Here is a 25,104-nt window from a genome sequence, read left to right as displayed (position 1 = left end):
ATAATTTTTACTATACTGTTAAATACATAGTTGATAGTTTAATTTCAATGTTTTTAAAATATGTTGAACAATTTATAATATTCTTTGTTGTTTTAAATAAAATATATGTTAAGTAGAAATAAATATATACAATATCTTGCATATGTTTTATAACAGTATAATTTTTTCTTAGTCAATAATTTTATTATGCAACATGATAATTAATTAGTGTGCTGTTTATACTATAAATAAATAATATATAACACATTTTTAATAGAAAATAGCGTAGCACGTAAAACAAAAAACTTATAAGAGGTCTTATTTGAATTCTGCTAAGTCAAGCGTATTTTTTAAAAGACGAAGAATAACATTAAATCGATAGTCATATAAAGACAAATTTCGTATATAATTATATATCATTATATAAAAAAATTTTGTCTCAAATTGCAACAATTTTGTCTGCAAAACATTTTACAATGCTGCATGGCAATTTTTATTATGTAATTTATAAAACGTCTTTTGTATATTTAAAAAATTTCTATCGTTACTCATAATATTTAATAAGTTGTCAAAAGTTGTGCTAGGTTCATCATCATTTAGAAAGCACGGTAACAAATTTTGCGGTAAAACGTAATGAAAAAATTCTCTCCGTGTACATACATGCGTCACGCGAGCTTTATTGCGACGCCTTGTCGTATGTGCACGTGTAAAGCGTTTCTATTAACACTTACTTTGCGGCGTGGCTATGCCGTATCCCTTGGAGTCTAAGAGACCGCCGACTTGAGTAAGTTCGCAGTACCTCTCGACTACGTATTCGATGGAGGTGGATTCCATTAGGAATGCGTAACTGCCTTTCTCTCTGATCACTCGATCTACGCCATCAACGTTCCTCTCCGTAAATACCGGCGGCCTCGCCGAGTCCATGAAGGACCACATGCGTTGGTACGTCGAGAAATTGGAATCCTAGATCATGCCGGGAATTTCGTGGTTGAGAACGCGTGCCGTTAAACGGTGGAACGTCGGAGTGGAAATCGGTTAACCTCGAAGTAGGCATGCCTTACTTCGAGGGAGGATATCGCGTCTCGCTTACATCCCTAATTGCACGCATCGGCGCTCTCAAATTAATAGGAGAATATTCTCGGGTCGCATCCTGCGGTTTCGCTGTTGCTCTGATTGGAGATTCTTAGTCCGTCAGAAGCGGATTTAACTCAATTACTTGTGGAACTTGAGATAATGTAGTATCTTACTTAATCTTCTTACTTATATTCCGCTTATTTTTATTATTTTATTAAATGGTACTTTGCTCGTATATCGTGTATATATTTTGGGGACAAATGTTATAATTAAAATAAAAAACAAAATAAAATATTTTAATGTCATTCTATCCTAAGGGAACAATGCGCAATATAAAATATAATATTATTCTCACCCTGAAGAAGCTCGCCGTACTGCCGCCTTTGAGAGCACCATATTTGATCTTCGTTTGCTTAGCGAGATCCTCGGCGCTCTCGATCGGGGAATCCATTCTCTCGACGGTGAGGAAAGCAGCGAGATTAGCCGTATAAGAGGAAATCATAATCAGCGTGAAGAACCACCACATACCGGCGACCATACGAGTCGACACGGCCCTACGGTAAGAGATTCAAAGGCTACATACTGTTTTCTACCGCAAGCCGCTTTAAACGAAAATCCAGCATGCGAATTTCGGCGTAGAGTAGTTCGCGTAAAACGTTTCGTTTGTAGATTCGTGCACGATAAAGCAGAGCGTGTCGAAAATACGAATCGCAGAAAAAGGAATCAATGGCACCTGCCGTTCGCGGAAGTTTTCGAGGGCAACTTTGCGCCTTCTACGGGGGGTAATGGAGCGTATGGAAGTTCAACTTCACTTTATGTAACGAGCCAGCTGTATACGTTGCAGATATAACCCGTTTCGCAGTTAAGCGATTCGCGTTCGCTATTAAATGCAAGGGGGCAAATGCAGGGGGAAAGGAGTTGGCGAGCGGAACAGACGTATATGCGAAATGTGTGCGGGCGAATTATTTTACATGCGAAAACTGTTGAGTATATACAAACGCAATTATGTCATGTATAACGAGCACGTGGAATTATTGGAAACTACTTGTGTAACGGCATTCCAAGCTTCCAGTGCATGCCATGCAATATCATGCATTTCGATAGCTAGGTACAAGCAAAGCGGTGTGATTAATTTTGCTGCATTTGTATACGGCATGCCGGAAATCGTGTTATATAAGGATATAATTCTTTAATGAATTTTGGAAATTATGTTCCCGTTGGAGCGCGTTTTACTCGAACCCTTTTAATTTCAAGTATTAAACATTCCTGCTAATTCTGTATAAACTTAATTTTCTATTAAGAGGCAAGTCTCCTTTGAATTAACTAGATAGCAAAGTTTTGTTACACACTGCTGCAACTTCATTCGCTATAACCCTTTAATTAAGTAGATTCCTAATTAAGCCATCGATTAAATTTTCATTAAAAGAAGAGACGACATCAAAAGTCATTAAGGAATACAGATAACTCCTGTTCACATAATTCTCACGTTTTCCGGCATACTTGGTGTACAATCAATTGCAGCAAGCCTACGATATAGCACGGTCAGTTTATTTATCGATTCTTATCATCATTTGCATAATCTAATACGATAACGCGCTTGTACGTTCGCTTCCCTTGCACAATTAAACTAGTTTTACGCTGATAGCCGACAGCGATTTAATGGATTCTATATACATTGTTGTACTCTCCACGCTTATATAAACTGCGTGCTTCTTCGGTAACTTACTTCGGCGCTATATCGGAGCCTTGCTGCATGAGCGAGCCTATGGTGAACCAGAGCGAGTTCAGTAGGGTGAACTCGTTCTCGAGGACCTCGGATTGCCCGTTGCACGGATGAGGGTTCTCCCACTCATAGGGGCTGAACCTGCGGACAGGTGAAAGGGAAAGGACCGAGATTAGATGACAAAGCGTGCACCTATCCGCGAATCTGTCGTCATTTTCTGAAACTGACGATATAAATTTGTAGAATTACATTGTATACTTCGTGCGACCAATGAACCAATTGTGATTTTTTGCTAAAGCAATATAATGATTTTTTGTGATAAAAGCAGTGTGCGCGAATAATCGTAAAATGAATACATATAATACACATATAAACATATAGATATTTGTATTCAGAATGCGCTTATAAAGATGTTAGCGCACTTTTTATAGTTATAAAAAAGTATAGAAGTGTCATAATTTCTTTGCTTTATTTAATCAAAATAATAATACAATAATAAAAAAATTATTCTAATATAAATTTAATCTTCGTGAAGTAAGAGAAATTTATTTTATAATAAGATCGTTGTTTTATTTTTTTAATTATATTATATTGTTTAACTATATAAAACTTGCTTAATTAATAAAAAGATATAGAAGAATAAGATCATAATTCGTAATTGTGCGATTTTTTACCTTATTGCATAAGGAAATAATGTAGTACAGGTAAGTATAATATTCTGTCTTGTTGTCCCTTTTTCTTGATACACATATGAAAATTGTTTTATTTTAATTGCATGTCGAGATGATTTCTGCCTATGTTTTTTACTGATCGATCGCTTCTATGATTTATGAACGCAGAAGGCAGGAACAATATTTAGTTGTGCTAAAGGATAATCAGCAATGTGACATGCAACGAATGCAATGAGCACATATTTTGCGCATAAAGATCATTATCTCGATGCGTGAAAGGGCTTACTTTGGCAGAATATCACAACCCTGCCGCATTAGGGAGCCAATGGTGAACCACAAGCAGTTAAGGAGCTTGAAGCGATTCTCCAGGCGGTCCGGATTTTTGTTGCACGGATGCGGGTTGTACCATTCGTACGGTGTGAATCTAAATTTAACGGTTCCAAATACGTTCTGATCCAATAATATCGAACGCGATTTTATAAAAAGAAGTCTACCTTAAGATTTTTTGTCTTCGTCTTGCAAATTTATTTTAATACATACATTACATAATTTTATCAAATAACTTATACGAGATAGCTAATTCATTATATGAAACAACGGAAAGTATATTAGACTGCTTAAAATTGAAATGAATAATTAAATTTTTAATTAAATTTTTATCGATATAAATCAAATTTTCGTTAATTGAATTTATGAATTAAAAATGTACGAAAATCATCGAAGGAAGGTTCACGTTTCTTTCGTACTTAATTCATCGATGCTATAGGAGACGCGATCGCATCGATTAGATAAGAGATCAAATTTCCAGAATAATGTCACGACATTTTGTCGGAGAAATTTAAAGTGGTTTCACTTGCCTGGCTAGTATAAAGAGCAGCACAGAGACCCCGAGATAAGCCGTTGCCATGTAGATCCAAACGTCGAGGCTAAGAGGGCTGAGGAACGAGAACAAATTCGGCGGTTGCTTTATGGGTTTGCGGTAAAGTATGCTGATCCCTAGAAATTCAAAATTCTCATTTTATGCTTAACCACGGCGGAGGTCACAGGTAGACTGCATTGATGTGTGAACATAGTGGACCGAGTATAATCACTAGTGAAATTTATTCTGGTTTTCGTTACGACTACCTATGGCTTACCAAGGTACATAATGGCCCACAAAATTGCGCTCGAGAAATTATTTCGGAGATATCCAAGACAAAGATTTGCCTGCTGTATGTGATACTTAAAATTTTATCTCGTTATTTTCATTTAAGAATAATTTTACATTCATGAAACTATTACAATGTAGAGAAAGATTACCAATACTGGTACATAACATACGCATACGTACTTAGCTTTCAGATAATATTTCTTTAAAAAAAGCTAAAAGTAAAACTTTGAAAATAAATGTAAACTAGACAGTGTCACCAAATGACATAGCAGTTTTATAATACTGTTTCATGTTTTGTAATAATAAATGTTTTTGCAACACAACTAAAAGTAAAATTCGAAAAATTGGGAAAAACGAATGAGCTACATTTTTCTTTTTTTTTGTAACATGAATCATTTGTATAAAACATGTATAAGTTAATATATATGAAAATTTCTAGAAGCTTTCCACTTCAATGTAAAACATTTCTTTGATAATATGAATATCTTATGCTGTCCTGCAAGATGCAACATGTAACGTGACTATATGAAAAATAGATTGAGTTACATATATTTTTAATTTTTTATATAGAAAAAAAATGTATGAGCTATAAGTTTTAATTATTTAAGCAAATCTCACGTTTTTATCAGTATTAATACAGTGCAATGTTTAGTTTTTAAGAAATAAGAAAATGCTATTTTAAGAAGTCTATGCTAGTATTGGCGATCTTCTTCTATCATTATTTTTCTAAATGTACAACTTTAAATTTCGGATTGTTTTATACAAAAACGTAATAAAACAATATTTTAAAAAGTAGTCACATCTTTAATATCAATAATACTTTGTTTAAAATGCGTGTTTTTTTATTCGTACTACTGTTATCTAATGCTAAGGCCAGAATTTGCACGATTTGTAATTCGTGATTCATATAGAGGTTCGAATTTTAGGAAGACGTGTCATTCACTATTGTAAATCTTCTAAACTATTCGCGATTCTCAGTATATCATTCGTAATTTGTAATTTATAGTTCCTTAGTTCATGTTACTATTGCAACTTCCAACAGTTTCGGAAGCATTTAACAATTAATATATACCTTTATTTAACAATTATTGTTTGTGTTAAAAATATTTTCTTGAATTGCCAAAATATCTCCTGAAGTGCAAGAATATGATTATATTTATTCGCCTACTCGTTTTTATAGCAATTAAAAAAAGAAATACGATAAAGTACGAATTGTCGCGAATAATATGACGCGACATGTTGATTTGCATCTTTTGAGATTCGTTGAAAAATTGCTCGGTTAAATCGATGTGAATGACGAGTCGCGCATGACAAATTAACGAAATTTTTCCCATATTACTCACGTTATACGAATCGCGAATTACGTATCATAAATTGCAAATAAAGTGGCACTAGCATATAAGTGAGGCATCAACGTTAAAAAAATATTATGACATTGTTTCAAGCTAGTTATATAAAAAATAGCGTATATTTTTTTACCACTCCTTTCATAACGTACGTGTTTATGAAAATCATAAATCGGGGCAGTATTTGCTGCACGACTTCATAATGCTCTCACCTAAAGGCATGAACGGCGTCGTGAAGTCCACAACCTGCGCCCGATCATACGTGATGGTAAGATCACCGATCGCGAGATCGGCTTTTTGCTCAACTAGCTCTTTTATCATCCCGTCCCATTCCTTCGTCTGCGCGTTGTACGACCCGTAACGTCCGTCCGGCACAAGCCGGAATGTATAATTGAATCCAAGCAGCCGCGATATCTCGTAAATCAAGTCGATGCTGTAGCCTTCGAATTGCGCGTTTCCGGTGAGCTTATCGCTCGAGTCCTTCCGCATACAGTATGGCGCGCTCTGCGAAGTAATGAGTTGCTGTCAATACTCTGCTGCATATAGGTGTTTAAAGGAACGCTACGAGTTTATCGATAGAAGCAATCGGGAAACCTATCGACGATAGCTCTCATCGAGGCTGAGTGAAGTTATAATCTGCAGAAATAATCTCTCCTGGCGACGTTCATATCAGCGTCGAGATTGAAGTTTAAAAGATTTGATGCAAAGCAATGTGTTGAACATAAAAATCCTGCCCCATTTTTCAGAAAAATTTTCGAATAATTTGCCGCTTTAATGAGAGTAAAAATTCACTTCTGCAGAGTGAAAATTAAACTTGTGAAATTTTTGAATAATTTTTTATTTTACGACATTTAAAGAGGTAATATTATTTCAGTGTTATAAGTAAATTTAATTTCTAAATTTGCATTTTAAGTATAGATGTTAAAACGATTGAAACTTAATAATTATTGTAATAATAATTGATAAATATTCAAAAAACTATAATATTGGATAAATTTTTAGATCCGTCAAGAGATAGAATTGAATAAACTTGTGAAATAAATTTTTAGATATTTAATTATTTTTTTTATATTCAACTATAAACACATGTTAAAATCTTTATTGTAGCTTTGTTGTGTTTTAATGTTATTGTTATTCCAATACAAATGCATTAATTATAAATATACGTTTCTTACGCTTTATTAAAGATAAAACTGGTTCAATTTGACTTTAATTAGAGACGATCTTCTAACATTTAATATAAGCTTCACGTAGCATCCTGTAATGTATACCTAGAATGTTGCATGTTTTATCAGTGACAGATCCGTTTAGTTGCGGATCCGAGCGTAAAACATTACCGAAAAACATTAGAGTGTCGAAGTTTTTACGAGAATGATTCTCACGCGACGTATTTCGCTTCTTATTGTGCGGCATCACCGCAGGAAACTTGCTGTCATCCGTTTCTCGATTGAGTTTCAAGGTACTTAATACATTACCGAGTACATTATTTGTCGGTGCAGTTAGTATGAGAATAAGTAATGCGAGTCGAGTGCGCCGTTAAAACTTCAATTAAGTCGCGTGCGTATGCGGTAGCGGCGTTTCCGTCCCTCTCGTCTTCTTCCTTTTTCTTCAGGAAAAAAGGGGAGCGGGGAAGCTAACGAGCGCGCAAGCTTCGCTAATGGATGGAAAAAATTTTTCTACCGTGCAGTGACTGCCGCTTAAATGCGGGTCCTTTCTGTTTTGTTCGCCATTCGATTAAAACAACGATTTTCGAGCCCGCTGCGCGATTGTCGAACAATTTTTGCAGACATGTCTTCGAAACGGCTTACTACTTTTCTTTTAAATGAAATTTCGTACAGTGCTTTTAAAATGTATATTATTAAACATCATTTAATTAATTATAAAAATGATATTAGAAAGAAAAAAAATTTGCTTATTATATTATCTTTTAAAATTGCCTTTTATTTTTCAAAATTTTAATATTTTCTTAGCATAATATTTTCTTAACTGACTTAAGTATCACCAAGTGATTGTTAGTAATTTTGGTGGGTAGAGAGAGTAAACAAATATTCTTCTGCAATTTTCTTAATTTACATCTTTCAATATCTTTAAAAAAGTATTGTGCTAAAAAAATATAGTGTGGCATTGCACTGATGACATTTTGTGTACCATATTCTAAAGAAAAAAATCTGTATTAACGATAAATAATAGACCTCTTATTAATATAATAAGCACCGGATTACCCAAGGTGTTCACATTAGTCTGTCTAGTCCCTGTATTGCAGTACTTTAATAAATCAATCTATTTAATCGATACCTTTTATTCTTTTATAACAAAAAACCAAACAAGAATGCAATTTATAATATAATTTATATATTTTTTTAAATTTATTTATAGCATAACCAAATCTATTAAGTATAATAGTTTATTTAAAGAAAAAGTTTAAAAGAGTAAAAAAAATATAATATTATACGTTATCTTATTTCACGCCAATTAAACCAATTATTTATGAGATTCAAAAAAACAAAACTTAAATATTCGTATTCGAAGATGAAAATTTTATTCAATATATCACTCTGATACTTGAGGAAAGCCACGCGCTTTCTTCGGAAACGTCACTCACCAGTAGAGTCGTCACGATGAAAGTCTTATTTTGCAAGTTTTCAACGATTTGAGTGTAAACCTCGCCGTAGCTCCTCGTGAAGTTGATACCTTTAGTACTATTCCAAGTTCCGATTTTCTTCAAGCCTTCTTTGTTATTCAGCTCGATGATGTCTAGGACAAAATCGGAGCGAAAGCCCTGATGATCAAACTTGATAATACCCGTAAGTCCCGTCATCTCAACCTAAAACAGTTAAATTACATATTACATTCTTACATACTCCTAAATATTATTAGGTTATATATATATATATATATATATATATATATATATATACATATATATATATATATATTTATATATACAATTAAATAGTATAACCATGAAAGATGAGAAAATGTCAATGTTATGTTTGTAAGTATATACTTGATATATCAAAATATGTTGTATTATTTTTAATTACCTATATTTGCATATTAAAATACTGAAATATCTAACATGACAATTTATGCGTAAATAAATTAACAGCTAATAAGAGATGTATACGTAACATTGTTTGTGCGTGCTATACGTAGATCAGTGACTCTCAAAAATTAGGTCACAAATTTTGCTAGAAAATGTTTCTGATTTAAGATTTTAGATATTTTGTTGCTAAAAAATTTATTAACAATTTAATTTTATATAAATTTAATTTTTTCAATTAGATTCGAAACGTTACTTCATAAAAATAATACTTTATCATTCATGTCTTTTTGTAAAAAATAACTCGTTACTAATTTTAAAAAGTAACGCGTCACCGTTACTGTAAAAAAAAAGATTTGTTACTTTCTTTTTCACAAAATTTTAATAACTTTTTGTAGAATGGCGTCTAATCGTCTCTACTATTACAGTTCAATACAAAGTCTAGAGTGGTTTTAGTTAATCGCGTCATCCAAATGCATGTTTATAAAGTAATGATGAAAGTAACGAGAAAATTCGTTATCATTAAAAAATAACAACATTATTATTACAGACAAAAAAGTAATGATCGAAATAAAAAAAGTAACAATAAAGATGTTATAAGTAACGCGATATTTTCAGCTCTGTTCAATATATATCTACATTTAATAATAAGTATGTTCAAGAAAGAAGTTGAGAACCAAGCATGCATACACACGTACAAACTTGAATAAGGTTCGTACGTGTGTATGCATTTATTACGCATACGCATATGAAAATATATCTAAATATTTATCGTTCATAAACCCGATACGAGACGAACGTCTAGCAGAGGAGTGCGTCGGATGTTATAGTTCGCAATTACATCAGATGCTAAAGATACGTTAATATGCGACTATATTTTGAAACAAAAATTATATTATAATAATTTGTTCATAAAACGATTTGCGAGTAATTGCATCACGTGAAAACCGAACTCTATCTCGTCTTCCTCTGTGCAGGAGTCACGTTGTACGTTTCCAAAACGACGTGTAATTGCGGACGAAATTCTGGGTGACTGCTTGTAATTACCGTTTCATGAATATCATGAAATTAAATTCTGTTCTGACAAGCAAGATTAATATAGGTGCTATCATTACCGACGACTTATGATCCATGGAAAGAGTGAACTATTTTAATTGATTTTCATAGTGTCAGTCAACGAATGCCGTATCAATATCACATAATAAATATCACATTTATGTCATAAATAGATATACTATTATATATTTGCTGTAAAGAAAACTATGATTCAGTGTCAATGTGACGCAAGATAATGAGTTGCCAAGAAATCTAGAAAATAAGCAAGTGACAAAACATTTAAAAGTTAGCACATTTAATTGCATTACATTTTCACGATAGAACTAATGGAGCAAATCGAGAAAAATTTGAATGTCAACAAATTATTTATGTGAAGTCTGAAAACTATTTGCTAGTATTCCTCGCCAGATTTCTTTTATTTATCGTGGCAATACAAAATAATTATCATAAATATTAAAGATTCATAATTTTACACGTTTAAAAAGAGATAAATTTCTTTTTAAAATATTATTTTTCACAATTAATCAAAGATATATGCTTAATTTCTATAAAAATTAAAGATGTTACGTCACTTGTAATCTGACAAGGAGACATAAATCGCATAATTGGGTAGTTGCGCAACATGTTCGCCGAAATTACACGTCTGATTTTATCAGTTTTTGCTTATCCTGGTCAGGATATTCGGGTACATGAGCGACAGGTTTCGTTCGTTCGTGACATATACGTAGTCACGAGTGCACATGAGGGTCGTCTCGGTGCGGAACATATCTTCCAGTACTTGTCAATTTCGACACGGCGATGTATATGACGAGGCACGTTTCCATATCCTGCGTGCTACGCATGTTTATATTCACGGTAACTCGTATCTACTGACGCTGTGCGTTACCATATCCTGCATGCGTTTGCGATTTCGCTGTTAAGCAGCTGCAGCACGCCGTGATAGCATTTGCTGCGAATAAACAGATCACACCGGGGTCATGCGAGATGCAATCCAATATGAATACTTTTTTAGCATAACACACATACGCTTGCGCGCGCGCACGCACACACACATATACACGCACAGATAATTTGTTATATATTATTTTATCTACTAAAAATATTTGATAAACTAAATTCTTTTAAAATTTGCAAAAGTATATTTTTATTTATTTAATAAAATAAATTTTATTTTTATGTGTAAGCAAAAAGGAATTTAATAGTATATATTCATAGAAAATTGTATAAAAAATAGAACAGAAGAAATCTGTAGAAGAGAGTTGCGTTGACTCTATCACATCTTGTCAATATTTTATATTTCTACTTTTATTTTGTTTTATATGTGCTAACATCGCTTAAAAAGATTAGGTACTATTGTTAATTTTTGATCTATTATCTAAATATCTAATATAAAATAATCTATTACAGTATATTTAAAATTCATTATATATATATATATATGTATACATGGTTGCAATTATTATAAAAATTAAATCAATATTTTTATAAAACCTATCACTAAGTTTCCTAAATAGTATTACCACACATTTTATTACAATGAATGATGTAGTAATATAAAGGTGATAAACGATAATAGTAAACCTAATAATTGTATAATATAAATAAAAATATTTAATTACAAATAATAAAAATAATAAAAAAGCCAGTTTTATTTCAATTTGCTTTTTATTATTGTTATTTACTAATTATTAAGCATTTGCTTTTTTTAAATTATTAATATTATTAAATTGTATTAATTTAATAATATTAATTATTTTTTAATTATTTTAATTCATAAATTCAAAATTTTGGAGGTAATACAATTTAGAAGAGTTAAGTAAATTGCTTAAATCGTACTTTTTGCAGCATGTTGCTAAAAAGAACTCATAATAAATTAATTTATTATTAGTGAAAGGTGAAACATTGTAATAATAGATACCTAAAACATTAACTACAATTTCCAACGTTTATTAGTGTACAAGTCAGTATGAAATAAGACATATATAAAAAAATGGTTTAAATGCTTTTAATAACTCTCTCTCTCTCCTACACTTTTAATCGTGTATCGTCAAAAATTAGAGATACGCGAAATTTTGAAATCAAAATCTTACGTAATTACGAGAGACATAAATCATCCAAAATAGAAGGAACAATGATACCTCGAAATCAGCAGTTCAATTTTATTCGCGATACGAATATGCTCCAATGATGGGAGATACATTTATCATGATGAAAAGCACATATTATAGTATTACGATATAGCTATCTTATTGTTTATACACTCAAAGACTTCATTTAATCTGAAAACATAAATCTTAATTAGATTTGTTTTCACTCTCTTAAGTTTTTTCTAGAAAGTAAATTAAAAAGAACTTGCGAAATCAGTTGTATTGATTAGAAGCTTCGTCGTACTGGCTTGAATATCGTGTGTAAATCTATGTACGGCATACTACTACGGCCTATGCAGTTCTTTGCGTCAGGATGTACCGCGGCGAAACCGCAAACAACAATTTGTCAGCACGCGTGACAGCTTCGTTTAAACTGGAGTAACTTTCCATTGTTCCACGAGAACAATCGTGCGGATCGCGGAAAGTCAATGCGTCTATGCCTCGCATGATTTCCTTCACCATGTATGTCACGTATTTATCAAATTTTTTTCTTTACTCATGAAAAATAACGGCAAAGGTACATTTTTGCACGTTATATAAAAAAAAAATCAAACGTGGAATTCACATTTGCATATATCTGCATTACATTAAATAAATGAAATTAGCCTTGGTTTTCACTACTTTTTAGCGTATACATAAAATCAAAGTTATAACTCTGATGTTAGCTTGCAATATCAAAAATATTATTAATTTTTATACTATGTATATAATCATAAATATGGATATGGAAGATAAAGCAATCAATCCATCTGTTTCCATCACGTAATTTTGAATATATATGTAAAATTAAAATAAGTCAAGATAAGCATAAAAATGTCACGGTAATTTTATAAATCAGCAACGTATCTCTAATTGAGATATTCCGAAGAGCACAGGAGAGAAAAATTAAAGCTTTACTGTATACCTTACGCGTTATGTGGAAAAGCCTATCATGCATTGTGCGTAATACACATAGCAAGACTCGTGCTGGTTGTTAATGAACGGCACGTAGATTACATGAAAGGCGAGCGAGCGTTAGTCGGATTAAGCGTATCGCTTTATAATGGCTTATTACGTTGTCGGTGCGATCGATTGGTGGTGCGCGAGATTAATTTCTGACCCACGTGATATATTCGCGATAACCCGTTTTCTGCCTTGCATCGTTGCATCGTTGAATACGAGCGTGCACTAATCATGCGAAAAGATGGCTTTCGATTTACGAGCATCGCTTTTACTATTACATGGCGAGTGCTTGTCGTATATATATATATATTTGCATGCGGCAAAATATTATACTTTGAAGGATTGCGCAAATTCAATTTATCATTCTCCCTAATCTAAATTTATATTTCACTGCTTAATTAAATAAAGTTGGCTGAACGTGACAATGTAAAATTCGTATGTTAAATGTAAAGCAAATTCATTTGACTTTTCTAACTATGCATTCAATGTCAATAATCTAAGAATTTTATTAAGTAAATAAAATTGCTGTAAAAGTATAAATTTATATTGATGGATTTTACATTAAAAATTAAGAAAATTTCGCTATTCTCTATAAATATTAAAAAATATACATAAAAAATTTAAAAAATTAAATTTTTTAACTGCATAATATATTATTTTACTTATATATATTAGAATTATGTATAAGAACTTGTTTACATATATTATTATAATTAAAGATAAAGCACAAACAGACTGACATAAACAGCACATGTTTTATATTTAAAAATAATATATATTAATTGTTTTAATTAATGTTACTCACGATTTTCATGTAATTGATGAGCGAGTATCCGTGAGGCCAGGTGTCCGTTGATTCGCAGGATAACGGCTTGATATCGATTTGTTGAGACGTGTCGAGATCATGTAACGCCTTGGCGAAGAGGTGGACAGCGTCATACAGTAATGACGTTTCAGTCTGCGAATCACACATGTGACGAAATATTATCGTAAGCGATACGGCGTATACAAGATATTTCTCGCATAGTAATCGAATAGAAAATTTTAGGCAATATTGGGCGCACAAAAAGACTCGCCAGGAAAATAGCATCCTTTCGTATAAAAAAATAACTATCTCAATATCGTATACGCGCGCGCGCGATATAACCCGAACCTTTTCTTCCATAACACGTCTTTTGGTTTTATAGATAAGCTTGATATTTGCGGCTATGTCATATCTTGTGTATCGGATATTCAAAAAATTATAAGATATTTTTTGCATTAGATTTTGGTATGATTTTTCGTTCGCAAAAAAATGTAGAGGAAACTTTCTTTTACAATTCTCTCAAACTTTCTAAGTTAATTATAAAACTGTTAATTGGACGATGCCGGAATTCATTTAGCTTTATCTAAGTCTAAATCTTCCGAATAAAATATTAATAAATTGAAATTTAATTGTGTAGGTGCTGTTACAAAATAAATTTAACAATATTAATATAGTTTTGTTGATTAAACAAATTATATTATATAATGCTATTATAAGTTTATCGTATATAAAACAATAGTTTAAGTAGAATAATGAGGGTCATGAAAATGTTAAACATAAAAATGAAAGAGCCAATATCGGTCTACAGCAAATCTTGATGTCTAATAATAATTTTTACGTGAAGTTTTATAATCTCCAACTCACGTAAACTGAGCGGTTATAATGCAGCACTAATAATACTAATGCTAAAACAGTGTAAAGAATTATTGTAAAAAATAACGCCAGGATTCAAATCTGAATCTTTCTATATTCGACGCATCTTACTAATTCGACTAAAACATGGAGTAATATTTATCGTGATAATAACCAATATATATTAGAAGGAACGTTTTGCTTTCGTTTTGCTTAATTTGTGCTATTACGTATTCCGGTTTCAGATAAGAACTGTGTTTTAAGATCGATGAAAATTTGACGTGCAGTTCACATGTCGCACCTCACGAGTTAGAATTTGTTAAAAAATTACACAAAAATTATTATTAGACACCATGATCTGTTGCAGATCGCGATATTGTTCACTCTTTATCTTTATGTTTATAAATTGTATAAAATCTTCATTACATACGTTCACGTAAAGATTACTTGCGATTATCTAAATACTACATTTCGAAGAGAAATCTTCGATCTATAATTCTACGAACTATTTCTGGCAGAATTTGCAATTCCACGTATTCACAATATTGCAATTATCAAAGAGGAGAAAGGTTAAATCTGAAATTCACCATTTCACGAAAGAACTCGTATTTGAGGGTAGAGATCGGACGGGGAATTCCTGTTTCCCAACGTGCGAGGAACGAAAGAACGAAATCTCGGCTCTTGGGAGGATTTCACGGCAAATTGGCGCCTCTGTTTCCTCGACATTTATATTTCGTAACTCGTGCGCGCTGCATCCCCGCGATACTGTCGCTGTAAAAGCGATATCACCTCAGATATCGCGCGCCGTGGGTGTATATTCCTCCCGATATGTTCGGGACAACCAATATCCTTACCGGATTTTACGAGGCCTCTCCCGGGGAGCGTATTTACGAAGAAACTAGTCAATGTATCCGATTCACGTGTTCCCCGATACGAGGGGACTGTAGGATGATATCCTTACGCCGATCGAAAGTTTCGGATAAATAGAAGTCTCCTAGGAAAACGACGCGCACTTTCCCCTAACTTTATTCATTACTCGTGCATCACTCGCGAAAGATAAAAGATGTAAGCATGTCGACTGATTTACGTTAAAATTTTACATACTAAAAGATATCTATCGACGTGTCAAATATTTATTTTTAAGTATTAATAGAAGTTTTTTTTCTTCGTGTCATCTAAAAAGCTGTCGTAAAAATTATTTATGAAGATTTCCGACCAAAATAATCTTTTCGTTTATTACTTAGTTATTTTGTCATAAAAATTCAGAAAATGTCCGGAAGCAATACCGATGATTTCTCGATACGTCACGAACAAGCGAGAAGTTCATTCTAATCAGGGTGCGATTACGATCGGATTCGTAAATAGCTTTGAAATAGCTCTTTCTGATATTTTTAAACTTACCGATTTAATTCTATGTCATTTGGTTTTTTAATTTTATAAACAAAATATAAATAACACAAGATGGCTCAGAATTCTTTAAGAAATTTTTTGTTTTCATAATTTTTTCAACATCATAAGAGTAATCTTGTTATTTCATATAAAAATAAGATTTATGTAAAATTATGTAAAGAATAATTAATAATAATTTCTTCTCCAACTTTGAGAAAGTTAAAATTTGTAAACAGAAACTCGTTATTTGATATTTTTTTTGTTCAAATACTTTAAATACAGATGCTACAAAGTATAATAGATTACTCATTATAGCTTCCAATAGCCACAGATGAGTCGGTTAATGTTTATGATTCTCACCTTTCGCGAATAATTCACTCGTAATGAAATGTAACATGTTGGATCAGTATTGCACTCCATTGATTTTACGAATAATGAATTACGATAAAAACAATTCAAATTGTCAGTGAAATTTCTGAAGGAGCAACTATTTATCTAAAGTACATTTCCCGTCTTATAAAAATTGTAAAATATGTATATGTATATACACACACATATATATATATATATTATATATATATATATAAACTTATATACTAATAATATACTAATAAATATATATATAATAAATAATATACTAAAATATACTAATAAAATTTTATATATATATATATATATATATATATATATATATATATAAACACTTCAAAATAGAGATTATATTAAAACTATTTTTATACACTTTTTATTTGTTTATTAATACACGTATTTTTAACTTACCTTTATAGTAGTGAGATTATTCTGTTCCATGCGTGCATGAAAGAAAAGAAAAGCACAATTAATTATTAAATTTCCAACGTCAAAGTAAAAGAATTAAGTATTTTTTGATATCGTAAAAAGTAAAAAAGTGTAATGCATTATTAGAGCGTTAAATTCGTTAATAGAAGATAATCGAAATACATGAAAAAGGATAGTCTCTTAATTATCTATAGAAAGCTGCAAATACGAGTGTATTTGCTATGAGCTAGTAACAATGCATTGTAATATGCCATGTAATTACTGCGTTGAGCTTCTTATGTAAGTCTACCGATAAGTTGCGATGCAAAATAACCTGCACAAGTCAGGAATAACGAGCTTATGCTCCCTACCGATCCTAACGATTTCACCCGATATACTCGTGTCTGTAATCGAATCAATATATATTGTCCGTTTGTTTGTCACCGCGTGTGCGCGATTGAGTTAATTAGCCTGGCTTTGACACGCTCGTAATGGGATTGCCCACATTTCTCCAAGGGACATATCCCTATTACGGAATTCGCCGAAACGTGATTGTTCGTTATGTGACGACGCCTTTGCGTAATGTCGTCGTTAAATTTCGAATAGCAGACTATGTTATGATTGTGTTAATTCTCATAACTATTCCAATGATGTTTCGATTGTGTTTAATGTTTACCTATGCGTTTTGCGTAAATAATGCGGTACCAAATTATTAATTGAATTAGGAGCAAAATTAGATAAATAACCAAAATTTCTGAAAATATCTAAAATAACATATTTTCGAAAAGTATTATCGATATTGCTCAAGAAAATAGATTAGTCATAAATTAATATACATTTATTTCATTCTTTGACATTTATACATTTTTTAAAATATAACTACACGTGTATTTGTAATAGAACGTTCTTAAATTAATAGAAGAAGCCTTTGCTGGTAAGTCTCTCATGAATACGACGTCTATTTGGTACGGTTTTCTATCAATTGCACGGTCTTAGAAGGATTCGTTCCATAAAGATGAATTCTGACGAAAAACGCTCCTCTGTTCGTATAAGTAGCGAAGAACGAAATCAATCCACTTTATTTGTCATAGCTCATGTGCTTTTAAGTTATTGAAAGTATATACTTGATTTTCTAATCTTTCTTAAAATTTACAAAGCAAAATTAAAGTAACTAATGAATGTAATCATCTCAAATTAAGGTATTAAAATATTTAACATTTTTTTTATTAATAAATTCTATAAAAACTATAATTTTACATAAAAATATTTGAGTTCTAATTCAAAAGAAGAGCTTGTTTTTTTATTATTCTACGACTTTTATATTTCTAATTTTAACGGTGGGAAGTCTGATAGCCGGTACCTCGTAAAGCTACGACACTGTGCCTGATGAAACTGGCAAATTGAGAAAGTTTTTATTACTAGCGTCTCTGCGTGCCGCGAATCGATGGCGCAGTCTTTGGCGCCATTCGGTTTGCGACTTCCAATTGACGATTTTATAAGTTTTATTTTATAAGATCGTACAAGAAAGTCGACCGAGTGTTTCTTTGTGCCGGCATTTCATTCTTCTTCTCTCGAAGTGAGTATCGGAGACGCACTATCTGTCGTCACGATGATATATCTTCCGTGAACTATTGGTTGTCTTTCCATGTCACGGAAAAACCACTACGAATTCTGCCCGCCCATACCGTGTGGTAGACAACAGTATGCGAAAGCATGTTCACGATAGAAAAGATAGTTGCAATTATTTCTTTGCCATGAATACATTTTGACATTTCCTAAACAAATATTCTTAACTGTAGTATTTCTTTCTCTTGGATATCGATTAGATCAGTATGTTTTGGATTAATTTCTTGAATTAGTATTCTTGAAATTTTTCTACGTCATTTTTTTCTACGTTAATGAATTAGTCGTTGAAAATTAAATTCAAAATCATAAAGATTATGAATAATAGAAATCAAAGGTAAGTGAAAAAACAAAGAGAAACATTTTAAATATAGAAAGCAAGAGAAAAATATCTTTCTCGTTCTTGTTGTATTATCAAAACGTGACTATGTAAGTATAATATGATGTGTGTAACACGATTGGAAAAAAATTTAAGTCAATAGTATACCTTTTATATATTAATACCACATGTTTGCTACATGCATGATAAACGGAATTATTTTCTCTGTATTATAAACAGGTCACAGATCAAACGTGTATTTTTCTAAAAGAAAATTTATATTAAAATTACAGTCAAAAGCGGGTAAAAGAAAATCAATGATTAAAGAATTTTATAAAGAATGTTTGATACTATTTATTGACAATCGCTATTAATCATTTTACAAATTTTATTAAATTTACTTTATGCAATGTTTTGCAATGTTTGCAATTTTGCATTTGTTTATTCTTAAATGCTTAACATTTTAACCAAATTATTTAAATTTAATAAAAATTCATAGAATTAAACAAAATGTCAAAACTCTGTCAGTTCCGCGTTATAATCATATTGACACTTTCGAAAAAGTTAACTAAACTGTTTGTTCCGATGCGAAGTCGTGCACGCATATACGATACCATTAAGACGTGACGCAGGTCTACGGACCCCAAGCGTATGTCACGCAGCGGATCCGGGTGGTGCCCCCCGATCCGTCCAAAAAACATCGATAAATAACTTAAACTATGTGACAGGTGTCACAGGACAATGCAGATCGTAAATTTGCTTGTCCCACCGTATCTACGTCAAAGACTTCCTGGCGGCACGCGAGAAAACATGAAGAAACGTGTTCGCGGAAACACTCTTCTCCCGTCCCCGCTAAGACCATCACCCAAATCGCTTATTGGTCCATACGGCGCCCTTCTTCAAGCCAAAAGCACGTCAATTCGCGGTTCATCATCGAATCGCAATACGTAAAAATTATACCAAGCGGAAGGGGTTGTCGCCAAGGAAGATCTCGTCAGGCTCTCGAGCAGTCTGAGTAGATGCGTTGCCACGCGAACAATAAGTTCTCGGTCTTACATGCGAATGCGAACACTCAGTTCTCGATCTAGTGCGCGAATGCGAACGATTATACGAATTGTGCGCGAATGCGAACGATTATACGAATTGTGCGCGAATGCGAACGATTATACGAATTGTGCGCGAATGCGAACGATTATACGAATTGTGCGCGAATGCGAACGATTATACGAATTTGAACGTAATAAACTGTGATCTGGTATAAATACAGTATTGATCTTATTGACCACAAACCCTTTAACCACAAGGACCTTACGCGAAGCCGCGGTGTGCGTGTCAGTGTGCAACGCCACCAGTTTTCCACAGAACATTTTGGTGCCTCCTGTGAGGTCTTCGGAACTCACCACGTCATCAGAAGCGTCGGACAACGAAGCGAAGCGGCCGAGCGGTCAGAGTTCAAGGACAAATTCACGCGAAGGGTCTTTCGACGGGAGACGTCGAGCTTCGAAGCGGACGGATTCAAGCGACGGGTAACACGCGAGTCAAACCGACTTGAAGTAAGTCGTTCGTTCTTATACTCGACAAAATGGCCGATAGAATCAAGCTTCTCGTACAGAAGAGAAAGTCCTTGAAGTCTCAAATCACCATTCTGGCGAACCTAGTAGATAAAGGTAACCTAGATAACGCTACATTAAAATTGCGAGCCGGTCGTTTAAACGAATTACATCGTGCATTCGAAGATTACAATGACGAACTCGCGGTACTAGACTCGGACGACACACATCAGGCCGAGTTTGAAGGCATTCAAGAGCGCTTTTATAGTCTTATGGGTAAAATTGAGAATATCATAAACCCAATAACGCGTACGGATAGTGATACCACGAGTATTAGGACTCAATTAAACGACGACGCGCATGCGACGGCCGCGAAAAGACGACGAGTCAAATTACCGGAATCGACGTTACCAACATTCGACGGCAGCTATGAAAAGTGGCTGTCCTTCAAAAAGGACTTTGATAATTTAATCGGTTCGGAAACAGACTTATCGGACGTCGACAAATTAAACTATTTAAAGTCGGCGCTCACCGGGGACGCCGCTAATAAAATCAAGATCTTTGCGGTCGACGGCACGAGCTTCGCTACGGCGTGGGAATTGTTAGAACGCGCGTACGAAGTGAAACGGATCTTGATATCGAGGCATATATCGTTGATGATAAATTTGCATCCGGTGGAAAGAGAAGCGACGAACAGTCTATCTCGACTCGCAGACGATATGCAACAACATGTCGCGACACTGAGCGCCTTAGGGGTCTCCGTCACCCCAGAGATCGTGGTATATCTGTTAGAAAATAAATTACCGAAGGCGACGGCGGATAAGTGGGACGCCACTCTTGGAAGGGACGAAATTCCGGGTCCCGATCAATTATACGAATTCATATATAAGACCGCGGTAAACGCATCCAAACGAGAGAAAGCGAAAACGTTGGAATCACCTAAGACGTCGGGAGAAGGCTCGAGTAAGCGAAAACACGGCGCGAATAAGGCATTTGCGTTGAACACCGCGCGTAAATGCGTTGCATGCAAGGTCGGTCGACATCCGCTCTTCATGTGCGATACGTTCAAGCAATTGCCGGCGCCTAAACGTCTCGAGATTGTAAGGAACGCGAGATTGTGCTATAATTGCATGCGGTCACATCGAGATCAGGCATGCAAATTCTCCAAGTGCACGATTTGTCATAAACCGCACAACACACTATTGCACATTGATGGATACACGTCTACGAAAGGCCCGAGCGCGTCTAAGGCCGAAGACGCCACAACGGCGTGACTAACCGAGGCCGTCGAACCACGCGAGACGACTCTGGCGGCTTTGTCGCGCGACACGACGCCCCAGTTGCTTACGAGTGCTTTGATTTATATCCACGGACCTAACAACGAACGCGTCAAATGCCGGGCTTTATTGGATACGGGCGCGACGGCTAATTTTATATCGGAACGCGTGGTAAGACGCCTACGGTTACAGGTAACCGCGCAATCGACGGTCATAGGCGCAATTAATACGATGAATACCGTGTCGCGAGGAATCGTGCAGGTCATTATAGGGTCCATATACGATAACTTCAGTAAAACGTTGAGATGTTTGACGATACCGTCTATTTCGGATCTGACACCATCTGAGGTCTTCCCGCGAAATACGATTAATATTCCGGCGAATATTCGGTTGGCCGACCCAGAATTCCATCTGCCGCGTTCGATCGAACTTCTAATCGGTTCTGGGGCAACCTTGTCGTTATTTTCCGTCGGGCAGATCAACTTGTCGCGTAGCGAGTACGATTTATATCTGCAGAAAACGCGCCTTGGATGGATCGTTGCCGGCGGGCAAAGCCCAGTAGAAACGACGCGACGCGAAGAATCTCATTTGACGACGTTAGGGAAACTATTAGAGAAATTCTGGATAACGGAAGAGATAACGGACCACACGGGATTTAACGAGCAGGATAAATGCGAAATACATTATCGGGAAACAACGTCTCGTGACGCCAGCGGGAAATATGTAGTACGGTTGCCCTTTGACGGCTCAGGTAACCGTCTCGGTGACTCGCGGCACAACGCGCTCAAACGTTTGTTATCGCTCGAGCGAAAATTGAAGGGAAACGCGAACTTAAAGAACGAGTACACGCGGGTGATAGATGAATATATTAGATCGAATTATTTATCCGTAGTAGAGAGTCCGAACGATGACGGATACTACATGCCACACCACGCGGTGGTTAAGGAAACGAGTAATACAACCAAGATACGAGTAGTATTCGATGCTTCCGCGAAAACGAGCAGCGGTCTTTCTCTTAATGATACCTTGCGAGTAGGACCCACGTTACAAGATAAGCTATTCACGCACTTAATACGGTTTCGGACATACGCCTACGTTCTCGTCGCTGATATTGAAAAAATGTATTTACAAGTACTGTTACACGAGGACGATCGTCGATACCAGCGAATTTTATGGCGTATTAACGATGACGTAAAAACCCTTCAATTCAATACCCTCACGTTCGGCGTATCGTCCTCGCCGTACTTAGCGATCCGTACGATACATCAACTAGCCGACGATGAACGTAAGGCCTATCCGAGAGCCGCCGAAGTTTTAAAGACTCATTTATACGTCGACGACTTGTTAACGGGAGCCGAAACTCTCGACGAAGCACGGGAAATTCGAGATGAGATCATCGCGCTGCTCAATGCAGGGGGTATCAACATACGACAATGGGCATCCAACGATAAACGCGCCGTACACGATCTAATGGATAATGCGTTACACGCTAATTTTGTTTTCGACAAGGACCCGTCGCTTCGAACGCTCGGTATAATATGGTCCGCGGGAGAAGATAGAATTCGATATTCGGTACGCGAGATCAAAATTACTAAAAACTTAACGAAACGGATTATACTGGCCGAAATATCGAAAATATACGATCCGCTAGGCTTACTCGGGCCCGTTATACTGTATGCGAAAAAATTGATGCAAGACGTTTGGCGAAGTCAGTTAAAGTGGGACGAGTCACTACCGCAGAGCATATACACGGCGTGGACAGAATTCGCTCGTCAGCTCGAGCTACTAAATCACGCATCATTCGATCGAAGAGTATTGACCGCGAATCCACAAGACATCCAGATACACGGCTTCTGCGACGCCAGTATGAACGGTTACGGAGCGTGCATTTACATACGCGCGGTCAAAAACGAACGGGTGATTGTCAATCTTCTGTGCGCAAAATCACGCGTCGCGCCCCTTAAAACGATCACTATACCGCGACTTGAACTTAATGGCGCGGTACTGCTGGTGCGTCTCTATCGCGAGGCAGCCCGCGCACTAAACATCAAACCGGCTAAAACGATCTTTTGGTCCGATTCGACAATTGTGCTACAATGGATAAGAACGTCTCCGCATCTGTTAAATACCTTTGTAGCAAATCGCGTGACGGAAATTCAAGACGTTAAGAATCCACACGAATGGCGACACGTACGAACGAGGGATAATCCTGCCGACGCGCTATCGAGAGGACAATTACCGCACGAGTTCTCACGAAATCAGCAATGGTTTGAGGGACCGGAATGGTTAAGACGAAACGAAAACGAATGGCCTAATGACGTCATACAGTCAGTCGAGCTACCTGAGTTAAGGAAGACCGCATGTCTGATAACAATGAGCACCGAACCCGACTTATTCGGAAAATACTCGTCGTACGTCAAACTAACAAGAATTATGGCTTACTGTCGACGGTTCCGGCCTAATAATGCATACAACGGGCCTTTGTGTTTAACGGAAATCGACGAAGCCGAAAAACACATCTTAAAGATCATTCAAGCGTCGAGGTTTCCAAACGAAATTAAAGAATTAAAACGGACGAACATTGCAACGCGTGGCAGGATCGTAAATTTAAATCCGTTTCTTGATAATGAAGGTATACTTCGCGTCGGCGGACGTCTACGGATGTCCGATATGACCTACGCGCAAAAACATCCAATACTGATTCCGAGCCGTCACCATGTAACGGATTTAATTATACGCGAGATACACGAAAGATACCATCACGTCGGCATTCAGAACACGCTACATCATTTGCGACAAAAATTCTGGGTGACCGACGGGCGGAATCAGGTACGAAAAATCATTCGAACGTGCGTACGATGCACCCGATTTCGAGCCGACGCCGCGGAATACAAGATGGGCGATTTACCATCGACGCGAATACGCAAGTCGGTCCCGTTCACATATACCGGAGTTGATTTCTGTGGTCCGTTTTATATCAAAGAAAGAAAACATCGTAATCGAGTACGCGTTAAAGTATATATATGCGTATTTGTATGCCTGACGGTAAAGGCCGTGCACTTAGAGGTCGTGAGCGACCTAACGACAGACGGATTCATCGCCTCGTTGCGACGGTTCATCGCGAGGCGAGGATGCCCAGAGCATATATACTCGGATAATGGGACCAACTTCACGGGCGCACAAAGTCAGTTAAAGGAAATATACGCGTGTCTAAATTCGGAAATACACAAGAACGCGGTAGATAAGTTCGCGCTTGAACATAAGATCACCTGGCACTTCATTCCGCCGGCGGCTCCGCACTTCGGGGGCCTCTGGGAGTCCATGGTGAAACTTTTCAAACACCATCTAAAACGAGTAGTGGGGGAGTCACTGTTCACGTTC

General features: G+C 35.4%; 1 protein-coding gene across 4 annotated transcripts in view; it reads right to left on the bottom strand.

The window, feature by feature from the left end:
• Positions 1–25,104, bottom strand: part of LOC105838214 (glutamate receptor ionotropic, kainate 2) — a 260,580-nt gene that overhangs the window by 6,933 nt on the left and 228,543 nt on the right. For 2 of the 4 annotated variants that reach the window (XM_036283084.1, XM_036283083.1), the window contains exons 8-16: positions 16,958–16,978; positions 13,937–14,089; positions 8,546–8,767; positions 6,156–6,447; positions 4,305–4,443; positions 3,734–3,871; positions 2,780–2,917; positions 1,409–1,607; positions 711–942 (exon numbers count right to left, since the gene is read on the bottom strand). In XM_036283084.1, coding sequence (XP_036138977.1) covers positions 711–942; positions 1,409–1,607; positions 2,780–2,917; positions 3,734–3,871; positions 4,305–4,443; positions 6,156–6,447; positions 8,546–8,767; positions 13,937–14,089; positions 16,958–16,978 — 1,534 coding nt within the window. The remainder of the gene's footprint in view (positions 1–710; positions 943–1,408; positions 1,608–2,779; positions 2,918–3,733; positions 3,872–4,304; positions 4,444–6,155; positions 6,448–8,545; positions 8,768–13,936; positions 14,090–16,957; positions 16,979–25,104) is intronic. The other 2 variants (XM_036283086.1, XM_036283085.1) reach the window with 2 other exon arrangements.

The sequence above is a fragment of the Monomorium pharaonis genome, chromosome 2 (assembly GCF_013373865.1).
Source record: "Monomorium pharaonis isolate MP-MQ-018 chromosome 2, ASM1337386v2, whole genome shotgun sequence".
Lineage (NCBI taxonomy): Eukaryota > Metazoa > Arthropoda > Insecta > Hymenoptera > Formicidae > Monomorium > Monomorium pharaonis.
Note: the sequence above shows the minus strand (reverse complement) of the source record. Positions and strands in the feature narration are given on the sequence as shown.